Below are 12,652 nucleotides of genomic sequence, written 5' to 3'. Positions count from 1 at the left end.
GGCGCTGTGGGTAGTGGGTAAAGGTGCCGCCCTACAGTGCGGCATCCCATATAGGTGCCGGTTTGACTCCTGGCTTTTCCACTTCCAATTCAGCTCTGTGCTATGGCTTGGAAAAGCAGTAGAGGAAGGCCCAAGTCCTTGGGTCCCTGCACTCAAGTGAGAGACCCAGAAGAAGCTCCTCAATCCTGGCTTCGGATCGGCACAGCTCTAGCCGTTGCAGCCATCTGGGAGTGAACCAGCCGATGAAAGATCTCTCTCTCGCTCGCTTGCTCTCTCTGCCTCTCTGTAACTCTGCCTTCAAATAAATATTTTTTTTAAAAAATCAAAATAGAAATACTTTGTAGATAACTTGGTTTGCCCCTGCAATTGACATATTTGGCTGTGTACTAAAGTTTGATTGCCTAGATTCCATAAGGAATGAGTCATTTAGAAAAACCAAGGTTTAAAATAACAGAATTTTTATCTTTGACCGTTTTTCCAAAATCCCAGTGAAATGGTTCCTAGAATGAATTACGTTATTGGTGTATGTAATCTATCTCAGTTGAGGGAGCAGAGTTTGCTCTTTTCTTAAAGAGCAGAGGTTCCCTCTCTGAACTCCAGGGATGTCTTCTGTGCTGGCAGTACCTTGTTAGCCTGCCTGGAGAGCGGTGTTCTTTCCTCCTGAGTTCAGGGGACCCAGGCTGCTGAGCCCTTGAGTTCCTGTGACTATTAGCGGCTTTTTTTGGGTATTCTCTTGCTGTCACCAGTGCCTACAGCTAGCAGTTCTTATATTCCTTTTTTTGTTGATTATGGATAAATAATGACAGTTACTTTGTGTGAAAGAAAAATGCATTTCGTTAGTCTTCTCTTAGTGAATATAGGCCTAATTATGTGAATTTTGTAGTTTTGGATATCCAGAGCGTTATAAATCAATGTGTATCACAATGTTTAGATATGTGGAGATGGTAGGTGGAATCAGAGGAATTAGGTGAAAGTGTTAATTTTTTAATCTTGCCTCTTTCTGTAGCCTTTATCTCCCTGACTAGGAGCCCCTTTGTTGTGGCTTGGTAAGAGTGCTTGGTTGTGGTAACCTGTTTGAGGTACTAACTGTGTCCCAGTACACCTTGGTAACTACTTCCCCATTTACCTGTCCACTTTCTTCTTCTTAGGCTTTGTTTTTCTTCTTCTTCCCATGTGCTTTCTGCTTTATAACTTTGGTAATATTATGGACTTTGGTAATCCTTGCTAGCAGCATTAAAGCTTAAAAAGGTTGTGATCTTTTCTGACAGGTTTAAAATTAGTTAAGTATAAAAATCCTACTACTAGTATGCTAAAAAAAATTCCATATGTTATTTCTAAGATTTAGAGTGTTTTTTTCTTGTGGCATTTGATCATTTCTAACTTTGTTGATTATATTGAGCCATTACATTTCTCCTCCCTCCCCACTCCTCCTCCCTACCCTCATTTCCTTTGGATTTTTTACTTCCTTTCTTTGTTTACTGCACTCATGCTCATAGTTGCCTACGTTCATGTGGAATAAATGATTCATGTCCATAATTCTTGGCTCCTAGGAGATAAAAGTTTTATGTGGTACTGCTATTGATTGCATTTCATTGGTTCTCTATAATGTGCTCTGTGCAGCACCTCTAGGCATGTTGCTGTCACATTAAATACATATTTGTGTACTTTATGAGACCCTAATGTATAGATGGACTATTTCATCAGTCTACATCATGAGGCAGGTTACTGACTGAATACTTTGCCAGTCGCCAGAATTCTAGAATTTGTGAAGGGTTATGTTTGGGAGATCCAAGGTAACACACTAAGATGTTTTACATTCTGCCCAATGATAGGCCTCAGGACTTGGCAGAGATGTGTACATATGAATTTATTGTATTGATTTTAAGGCCAGAATTTTGCACTGGACACATAATGTTCTGCCTTTGTAGTGTAAGTAAATTCACCTTTAGCTATCTCTTCTCCCATACTGCAACATCTGCACTGACCATGACTTTCTGCCCACATCCATAGTCAAAATGAAAGAAGCATAACCTTGAATTTGATGGGTTATTTCAATTCCACTACAACAGCTTTTGCGGTTTACTAATGGAAATAGTCTCAGACTTCTGATGGGAAGGGCTGTGACTAGGTTTGCTGCGGCTCAGAATATTCCTTCAGGCAGAGGAAGAGCACTGCCTGTGCCCAGTGTACCGTTGATTTCATGACACAGACTTGCTAAAAATAATTTCCGCTCATTTTGCTACTTATTTGTTCAGTCCCTATTTGTTTAGCTTTAATTTTTCTCCTTTTTGGTGGTTCATTACAATTGAGGTTTCATTCCAAGATAATTGAACCGCATATTGATCATTTTGTAATCCCTTAGCAATGTGAACAGCATCATGATGCATTAGCTGTGTGTGAATGGAGTGTGTGTGTGTGTGTGTGTGTGTGAAATCATGACCAGTACATTAGAAAAATGAGAAGAAGAAATTACTAGTAAAGTGAGAGCCTGAGGACCTGGTTTCCAGTCTTGATTCAGTCATTGGCCAGTTGTATAGCTTCTGGCAAGTCACTCAATTTCTGAGGGCCTCAGTTTCCCTATCTTTGAAAAGAAGTTGGACTGGCTAATGTTTAAGTCTGTTCCTAATTTAAAATCATTCATGCCGCTGTGCATAGTAAAACATTGGACTGTTGTTTTAGTAGTCTTCTAGGAGTATTTGAGGAATCAGGAGAAATTTGGTGTCCTATTAGTGCCATTTTAATGGTATGTTAGGGTGCATGTACTTGAAATTGTTTCATATGCAAATATACTGAGAAGAGTGCTTTTCTTTTTCTTCCAGGACCGAGGATTTGTGCATATTCATACCCCAGTAATCACATCCAATGACTGCGAGGGGGCTGGAGAACTTTTTCAAGTTGAAGTAAGTTGTACTACCCATCTGAAGAGATATGAGTGTGTTACTGTTTGATATTTTCTCCTGAGGGCTTGCTTTAACTTAAGAAGTCCTGAGGACCAAAAACTATGACTAGAACCTGAAATTGTCAGTAGTAACGCTAAAAAAAAGTGTAGAAAATTCAAACTTCTCTGATGTCCTCTCCTACCTGCCATATCACTTACACTGTGATTGAATGGAGTGAACTTTTATTACTCCATTTGCTTTTCTTAAGTCACTGTGAATCAGTGAACTACAGGAATTTGTAGGAATTAATAAGGATTTTAATATAAATTTTTTGTGCACATTCAACCCCCGTTAATGTGTTTGGACTTAAGTCCCCCTTTTTTTGGTGAGAATTTATTTATTTCAAAAGTAGAATTTGGCTCAACAACACCCACCCCAAAGTTCTCTGAATGGCTAGGATAGAGTTGGGCCTGGTGCAGAAGCCAGGTACAGGAACTCTATCCGTGTCTCCTACATGAGTGGAAGGAACCCAGTTGGCTGCCTGAGTCATCACCACTGCCTTCTAGGGTCTACAATAGCAGGAAGCTGAAGTCAGGAGCCATAGCTGAGTACCCACATACTCTGATGTGGGTATTTGGGCATCTTAACAGGCAACTTAATGGCTAGGCCAAATGCCTACCCCAAGTTTGTGTATGTATGTGTGTGTGTGTGTGTGTGTGTGTGTTTATTTCAAAATGTATTTATTTATTTGAAAGGCAACGTTATAGAAAGGGAAAGGAAGAGGCACAGAGAGAATCTTTTATCCACTGGTTCGCTCTCCAAATGGCTGCAACAGCCAGATCTAGGCCAGACTGAAGTCAAGAGCCAAGAACTACATCTGGATCTCCCACATGAGTAGAGGGGCCCAAGCACTTGGGCCATCTTCTGCTCCTTTCCCAGGCCATTAATAGGGAGCTGGATTGGAAGTGGAGCAACTAGGTCTCAGGAGGCAGGCATTGCAGGCTGTGGCTTAACCTGCTATGCCACAATGCCAGCTCCTAGCAGTCATATTTTGAGCTCCCAATGTGTACTAGGCATTGTTAGCTTGCCCTTATTTGGGGTGAGAAAACATTACCAGTTTTGTTTTTTTGTTTTAAAAATGTATCTATTTGTTTGAAAGGCAGAGTTACAGAGAGGCCGAGGCCGAGGGGGTGGGGTGGGGGAGATTTTCACTCCCTAGATGGCCGCCAACAGCTGGAGCTGGGCCGATCCTAAGCCAGGAGCCAGCAGCTTCCTCCAGGTCTCCCACTAGGGTGCAGGGGCCCACGGACTTGGACCATTTTCCACTGCTTTCCCAGGCCATAACAGAGAGCTGGATCGTAAATGGAGTAGCTGGGTCTTGAACCGGTGCCCATATGGGATGCTAGCACTGCAGGCGGTGGCTTTACCCACTATGCCACAGTGCTGGCCCACCAGTTTTTCTTACTTCTAAGCATTTGAAAGCTTTTGAATTTACCAGTTTCACAGCTATTTCAAATTCTTGGCCAGTAGTAAATAATGTTGTAGAGTGGTACTTTTTTATTTATTTATTTTATTTATTTATCCAGGTCTCCCACTAGGGTGCAGGGGCCCACGGACTTGGACCATTTTCCACTGCTTTCCCAGACCATAACAGAGAGCTGGATCGTAAATGGAGTAGCTGAGTCTTGAACCGGTGCCCATATGGGATGCTAGCACTGCAGGCGGTGGCTTTACCCACTATGCCACAGTGCTGGCCCACCAGTTTTTCTTACTTCTAAGCATTTGAAAGCTTTTGAATTTACCAGTTTCACAGCTATTTCAAATTCTTGGCCAGTAGTAAATAATGTTGTAGAGTGGTACTTTTTTATTTTATTTATTTATTTACTGATTATCTCTAAAAATCAAGATTCTTGTTTATATATTTGATGTATTCTATCAACTGATAAGATATATATAACTGCTTTCTCTAGTTCAGTGCTTTCTTACTTATGATAATAACACTGCTTGTTTCTATTATTGAACCCAGCTATTCAGCGAGAGAAGTGTCTGACTTATTGGGGTCATTAAGAATAAAAAATACTATCTTCATATATGATTTAAAGAAATCTTTATAATAATTAGCCTTATACAAAGAGAGTATAAATGCCTTGTTGAACATCAAAACTACAAGTATTGGCATCTATATATATGAATTTGAAGAAGGCAGCAAATGACAAAGTAACAATTTATTAATTCTAAAAAATACTTTCTCCAAGTATTTACCTTGTTTACTTGAAAGGCAGCATTACAGAGAGGGAGAGGCAGAGAAAGAGAGAGAGAGAGAGGTCTTCAACTTCTGGTTCCCTCCCCAAATGGCTGCAACTGCTGGACCTGGGCCAGTCTGAAGCCAGAAGCCAAGAGCTTCTTCCAGGTCTTGCACAGGGGTGCAGGGGCCCAAGCTCTTGGACCATCTTCCAATGTTTTCCAAGGTGCATTAGCAGGGAGCTGGATCAGAAGTGGAGTATCCAGGACTTGAACTGGCACCCATATTGGGTGCCAGTGCTGCAGGCAGTGGCTTAACCCGCTGTGCCACAGTGCTGGCCTCTACCTTGTTTATTTTCTCTTTGTACCTTTATGCTTCTGAATATTGAAGTTAAGAGAAACTCCCCTCATTAAATACATTTTATAATCCCTTATTTTAAACCATTGAAATTTAACAAATAAATGAAAACAAAAGAAAATTATAATTTGAAATAATTTTTAAGTAAAATTACTCATAATTATTAAAAGTACCCAGTTTAAACAGTTTTAAAAGTACTTAACAGGGTCGGTGTTGTGGTATAACATGAAGCCACTGCCTGCAAGGCCGGCATCCCATTTGGGTGCTAGTTCAAGTCCCAAATGCTCCACTTCCCATCCAGCTGCCTGCTAATGGCCTGTGGAAAGTAGTGGAGGATGGTCAAGTGCTTGGGCCCCTTCAACCATGTGGCAGATCCAGAAGAAGCTCCTGGCTCCTGGTTTCAGCCTGGCTCAGCCCTGGCCATTGCAGACATCTGGGGAGTGAACCAGCGGATGGAGGATCTCTTTCTGTCCCTCTCTGTCTCTGACTTCTAAATAAATAAATATTTAAAAACAAACAAGCAAAAAACAAGCCTTAACAAAATTAAACAGTGATGCATTTGGAGATGAGTACTTTACAACTAGGCACGTCCCCTAAGCAGACCTGGATGATTAGGTCTTGTGAGCAAGTTTTCTGGCTTCTGCATAACCAAAGCTAGTACCAGGTAGGTAGGAATAAAAAAGAAGAAGTCAAATAGTACTTCTGAAGCTTAAAGGAGATTTGTTCTGTGTTTGTTTTTTAGGTCATAGTGGAATTAGACTTGGCTATTCAGAGTACCAGAATGCTCTTGATTTCCTTGATCCTGGGCTCTTGCATCAGGGTCTAGATCAGGTTTCAGTGTGTGATCTGTTCTTCAACTACTCAGACTTGCTTTTGTAACTGCCAACCCTCTTTCCTTTGAAAGCAGTGCTCTTTCTTTCTTGCTTTCTTTTTTTTTTTTTTTAAAGATTTATTTATTTGAAAAACAGAGTTAGAGAGAGAGAGGTCTTCTATCTGCTAGTTCACTCCCCAAATGGCTGCAGTGGCTGGAGCTGAGCTGATCCAGAGCCAGGAGCTCCTTCTGGGTCTCCCACATGGGTGCAGGGGCCCAAGCACGTGGGCCGTCTTCTGCTTTCCCAGCCTCATTTGCAGGGATCAGAAGTGGAGCAGCCGGGACTCGAACTAGCAGCCATTATAGAATGCTGACGCTGCATATTGGGGCTTTAGCCCATTGCACCACAGCACTGGCCCCCCAGCAGTGCTCTTACTCACACCTCAAACACCTCTGTACTTCCAAGATTCATTTTGTTAATTTCTTTCTGGCTGTGTGTAGAGGCATAGAAATTTGAATCTTGACACCTAGTTTGATCTCTCTCTTACACACCCACCTACCCACACATACACACACACACATTTATATACATATGTTAATGGTGTATTTATTTATTTGATAGGTAGAGCCAGAGAGAGAGAGGAATCTTCCACCCACTGGTTCACTCCCCAGATGGCCACAACAGCCAGGCCTGGGCCAGCCTGATGCCAGGAACCAGGAACTACATCAGGGTCCCTCACATGGCAGGGGCCCAGGCATTTGGGCCATCGGCTGCCTTCCTAGATGCATTAGCAGGAAGCTGGATTGGAAGCAGAGTAGGCAGGACTTGACAGCACCATGATATGGAATGCTTGTGTCATTAGCAGCTGCTTAGCCACGGTGCTGGCCGGAGGCTTATATTTAAATTCTTCCTTCTCTTAAAAGTGCTCTCTTTCTCCCTTACAGCAATGAGGTATCCTTAAGTATTTAAAGATAAGGATGCTTAGTGCCCATTCAGGTGTAAGGGCAGCCGTAAGAGTTCACCTTGAAAAAACACAATAAGAGCATATACTTAAAATACTCTTGTTGAAAAGTACATACATACACTATGATTTTGGTTTTGTTTCCTTCTGGCCCACTTTCTGCTTTAAGACTTTGGATATTTGTTGAAGTTTGGGAACTATTGAATACATACATAGTTGCATTCCAGGCATTCATTTGTTCTTCAGTAGACATTTGGTACCATCTGTGTTCAAGATGCTGCACTAAATGTCAAGGGGGTTATAAAGGTATAGCTGAGATTCTAGCCTATAAAGCTAGTGCGTTGCCAGGAGTTGATAAAGGATGGAGGATGCTTTTCATTCACTCTTGATCCTACTTATCCTACAGTATTACTTGTTTGTGTGATTGGTCCTCTTTGCCTTATAGCACTAGCAGAGTTTGCAAAATTATGTTGCGACTTTACAGTTGTGGCCTAACTACAGATAGTCTCCAACATAATTTTTGGACTCTGCAGTGGTGAAGAAGTGACACTCATTCAATAGAGATTGTAGTTTTGAATTCTGATCTTTTCCTGGGCCAACAATCTGTGATACAATGCTCTCAAGGTGCTAGGCAGTTCCCAGTCAGCCATATGAGGACCAGGGTAAACAACCCATACTCTACAGTGTGACTGATCTACCATGTTCAGCATATTAGGTGTATTAAGTCCATTTTCAACTAAATGATCATGTACTCAACCTAAAATGGGTTTATCTGGATATAGCCCCATTGTAGGCCCAGGAGCTTCTATAGTTTGTCCCTAAGAAGATAAAGAGATAGGCCAGCACCGCAGCTCAGTAAGCTAATCCTCCGCCTGTGGCGCCAGCACACCAGGTTCTAGTCCCGGTCTGGGCGCCGGATTCTGTCCCGGTTGCTCCTCTTCCAGTCCAGCTCTCTGCTGTGGCCCTGGAGTGCAGTGGAGGATGGCCCAGGTCCTTGGGCCCTGCATCTACATGGGAGACCAGGAGGAAGCACCTGGCTCCTGGCTTCAGATCAGCGCTGCGCGCTGGCACGGCCGCTTAGGGGGTGAACCAATGGAAAAAGGAAGACCTTTCTCTCGGTCTGTCTCTCTCTCTCTCACTGTCCACTCTGCCTGTCAAAAGAAAAAAAAGATAAAGAGATTGTTTTAATAATTAGAATTGTAGCAATGACTGTAGAAGTTGTTGGGAGACTAAAGTGAAACTTTTTATATAATCATTTGAGATTACATTGTTACCAATTAGGTAGTATGGAACCTAGGGGAAAATTTATCAGTGAGGGACTGACTTGAATAGAAAAATCTTGAAAAAGATTATGTTAACTTGACTATACCTTAGTGATGATGTTCTGTGTAAGCAGAACAGTGTGAAAACAATCAGAATTGAAATGAGCAAGGAATTTATATTAGACTCCATGTGGACAGATTAGAAGATTGATGTTGGGAGAAATCATAGAAAATAAAGTTGGATAGCTTTAGGAAGGAATGAGGAGATAGAGTATGTTTTTTTTAAAGTTTCATTGAGACATATTTCATATACCATCAAATTTACCCCCTTACAATGTACTGTACAATGTTTTTTAGTATATTGTGCAGCCAGTCACCACGATGTAATTGGAAGATATTTCCATCACTCCATAAGTCTTGTATGCATTAGCAGGCACTAGTTGTTCCTATTTCCAGCTCTAACTAACCACTAATCTATTTTCTTTCTTTTTTTTTTTTTTTAAGAATGAAGATTTTGAAGGTTTTTTTTTGTTTTTTTTTTTTTTTTTTTTTTTTTTTTTTTTTTTTTTAAATTTGAAAGGCAGTGTTACAGAGGGAGAGATAGAGACAGAAGAGAAGTTTTCCATCCAATGGTTCACTCCCCAAGTGACCACAATGGCTGGAGCTAAGCTGATCCAAAGCCAGGAGCCAAGAGCTTCTTCTAGGTCTTCCACGTGGGTGCAGGGGCCCAAGCACTTGGGTCATCTTCTGCTGCTTTCACAGGCACATTAGCAGGGTGCTAGGTGAGAAGTGGAGTAGCTAGGACTTAAACTGATGCCCATATGGGATGCTGGCACCATAGATAGCAGCTTAACCTGCTATGCCACAACACTGGCCCCACTAATCTATTTTCTATACATTTGTCTCTCCTGAAACATTTCATAAAAATGGAGTCATATAACATATGGTCTTTTGTGACTGGCTTCTTTAACTTAGCATAGTGCTATTGAGGTTTATCCATGTTGTAGCATTTATCAATGCTTTATTCCCTTTCATATCCAACTAGTGTTTCATTGTGTGAATGTACCACATTTTGTTTATCCATTTATCAGTTGATGGATATTTGTGTTATTTCTACTTTTTGGCTATTATGAATGCTGCTGTAAACATTTGCAAAATTTTCTGTGGATAAACATATGATTTAATTTCTCTTGGGTGGAATTTCTGGGTCATAGGGTAGCTATGCTAAACATTTTGAAAAACTGCCAGACTGTGAAGGTATTTCAAAAAGATCCTCCAAAAATGCACCTGAGGGTGAAGCGAGGATCCAGGAACCCAGTGCAGATTTCACGTAGGTGGCAAGGACCTAATTATGTAAGCCTTCACTATTGCCTACCAGGGTCTGCATTAATAGGAAGCTGGAGTCAGGAACCGAAGCCAGGTGTTAAACCCAGGTACTCTGATGTGTATCCTAACCAGCATCTTTACCACTAGACTGAACACCCACCCCTTAAACTTAACTTTTAATTCTGTCTTTCCAGGAACCTTTTTAAATACCCTTGTATTTTCCAGAGTGATCATGCCATTTTACCACCAGCATGAATGAAAGTTCCAGTTCACTATGTCCTTGCCTACACTTGTTACTTTTGATTTTAGTCATCCAGATGGCTTTGATGTCCATTTCCCTGATGACTAAGGATGCTGAGCACCTGTTTCTACACATATCGACTCTTGTGTATCTTCCTTAGAAAAACATCTCTGCTAGTCCTTTGCCCACTTTTTCATTGTGTGGTTTTCCTTTTTTTTGTTATCATTGAATAGAAGTTTCTGTATAAACTCCATTATTCGAAGACTGATTGTGCTTTTTTTAAAAAAAAAGATTTATTTTATTTCTTTGAAAGGCAGAATGACAGAAAGAAGCAGAGACTGAGAAAGACATCTTCCATCTATTGATTCACTACCCCACTACCTGTGATTGTCACTACCTGTGACAATCAGGGCTGAGCCAGGCCAGGAACTCCACCTATATGGTGCAGGGGTCCAAATACTTGAACCATCTTCTGCTTTCCCAGGCACGTTAGCAGGGAGCTGTAACAGAAGTGAAGCAGTCAGGACTTGAACCCATGCTCTAATACGAGTTGCAGCATTGCAGGCCATGGCTTAAACCACTGTGCCACAACACTGATAATGCACTATTTTCAGCAAAGTCCTGGGCATAAATCCCTCCACAAACTGATGTAATCAATTTCAGAACCCTTGTTGGGGATAGTTCGAAGTTTGGTTTTTGTTTTTTTGGTTTTTTTTGTTTGTTTGTTTGTTTTTTGACAGGCAGAGTGGACAGTGAGAGACAGACAGAGAGAACGGTCTTCCTTTTACTGTTGGTTCACCCTCCAATGGCCGCTGCGGCTGGCTTGCTGCGGCTGGCGTACCGTGCTGATCAGAAGACAAGAGCCAGGTGCTTCTCCTGGTCTCCCATGCGGGTGCAGGGCCCAAGCACTTGGGCCATCCTCCATTGCACTCCCGGGCCACAGCAGAGAGCTGGACTGGAAGAGGGGCAACCGGGACAGAATCCGGCGCCCCGGCCAGGACTGGAACCCGGTGTCCTGGCGCCGCAGGTGGAGGATTAGCCTATTGAGCCGCAGCGCTGGCCCCAAAGTTCGGTGTTTTGATAGTTCCAAGGTGGGTGTTTCTTACCCCATAAGGGCTCTTCACAACTTTCTTTCCAGAAAACTAGCAGGTCTACAGTTTAGCCTTTATCTCCAGTGAATCTATCTCAAGTTGCTTTCACCACAAGCACACTGTTTCGGAGAGTACACTCTAGGTGCCTTTCCACACTGTTGCACATGAAGTCACCTCCTTTAGGGAGAGAGTTGGGCCTCTGTTTATGCCTGTTTTCCCATCCAGGCAGAATCTCTGAGCCAGGCCTGTCAAGCTGGAGACAGGGACAATGATGTTTCTCTCCAATTGACCTCCTGACTTAGGAGCTCAGTGTTTGGTGGAGGGGGTAGCAGCATACCCAGGTGTCATTGTCTTTCCCTCCTGACGTGGAACCCACACCCTGTGAGCTGGGTGGTCCTTTAACTGGGAACAGGGGCATAAACAGAGAGACCCTTGTGTGGGTGGCTGTCAGTCTGGTGTGTGTGTCTGTCATGCTGAGCTGTGAAGGGAAAGGAGAGAATAGACCTAGTTGAGACCCTACAGACTCTATCCTTACCAAATTTTAGTGACTTTTCTTGAATAGGTGTTTCTTCATTTGTTGTGTACTCTTAAGGGCATTTCCAGATACTGCAGGGGTAGGGAACCTTTTTTCTGTCTAGGGCCTTTTGGGTGCTTATACATCATTCATGGGCCATACACAATCATCAACTTAAAAATTAGCCTGCTATAGATTTGTCAAATTTCAAGTCCCGCCTGTGGTTGTCATAAGCAGGACCAGACCAAATGCCTTATGCAGGCCTTATGCCGCCCATGGACTGGACATTTCCCATGCCTGCTTTAAATGGTTGGTGAGAGGGAGGTTGTTTTTGTTTTCTGTAACTTTGGCCAGTTTCGCTGAGTAGTCGGTCTGAGAAGCTCCCCCACTCTCATGCCAGAAAGTGGGGGAAAGGCAAGTCACACTTTGACTCCTTTTCACCAGAACGATCTTCAGTTTCCTCACTTGAAAAATGTGAGTACTACTATGCTTATAGGTTATAAGGAGTAAGTGAATAACACGTATGAAAACTTTAAAATGCTAATTGAAAATAAGGAAAACTTGATATGCAGGAGCAGCACTTTCTCTTTTCCAAACTGTTGTGCCTTCTAGAGAAATATAACAAGAAGTTACTGGATCTCAGAAACTTGGGTGGTTGTAAAGTTTTATAGCTAGGTTATTTATGGCACATATCCCTTGGGTTCTGCCTAATTTTTTTTTTTTTTTTTTTACTTTTTAAATACTCTTACTTATTTATTTTTAAACTTTTTAAATGGTATATGGGCTAACTCGGGTCAAACCTCTTCTGAAAATGACAGTTTTTCAGCTAATATTGATACAAGTGCGTCTTCCATCTGTTATTATGCTTGTGTTCAGTCCCCTCAGCTCCTTTTTAACATTCAATTGTTCTTTAATGGTTTGTTGCAACTCAGTTTGCCTCTGCACCTAGAATGTGTAAAGCTCCCTT

At 42.0% G+C, this 12,652-nt stretch overlaps 1 protein-coding gene across 8 annotated transcripts in view; it reads left to right on the top strand.

Moving 5' to 3' along the window:
* The window catches only part of NARS2 (asparaginyl-tRNA synthetase 2, mitochondrial), a 149,118-nt gene that overhangs the window by 22,971 nt on the left and 113,495 nt on the right, over nt 1-12,652 (top strand). For 7 of the 8 annotated variants that reach the window (XM_070075945.1, XM_002708668.5, XM_017344379.3 and 4 more), the window contains one exon: nt 2,820-2,900. In XM_070075945.1, coding sequence (XP_069932046.1) covers nt 2,820-2,900 — 81 coding nt within the window. Of the gene's footprint in view, nt 1-2,819; nt 2,901-9,056; nt 12,160-12,652 lie in introns of those variants that run through there. The other variant, XM_008263396.4, reaches the window with a different exon arrangement.

Source organism: Oryctolagus cuniculus, chromosome 1, assembly GCF_964237555.1.
Source record: "Oryctolagus cuniculus chromosome 1, mOryCun1.1, whole genome shotgun sequence".
NCBI classification, from domain to species: Eukaryota; Metazoa; Chordata; class Mammalia; order Lagomorpha; family Leporidae; genus Oryctolagus; species Oryctolagus cuniculus.
This window is presented reverse-complemented; position numbering and strand designations above follow the sequence as displayed.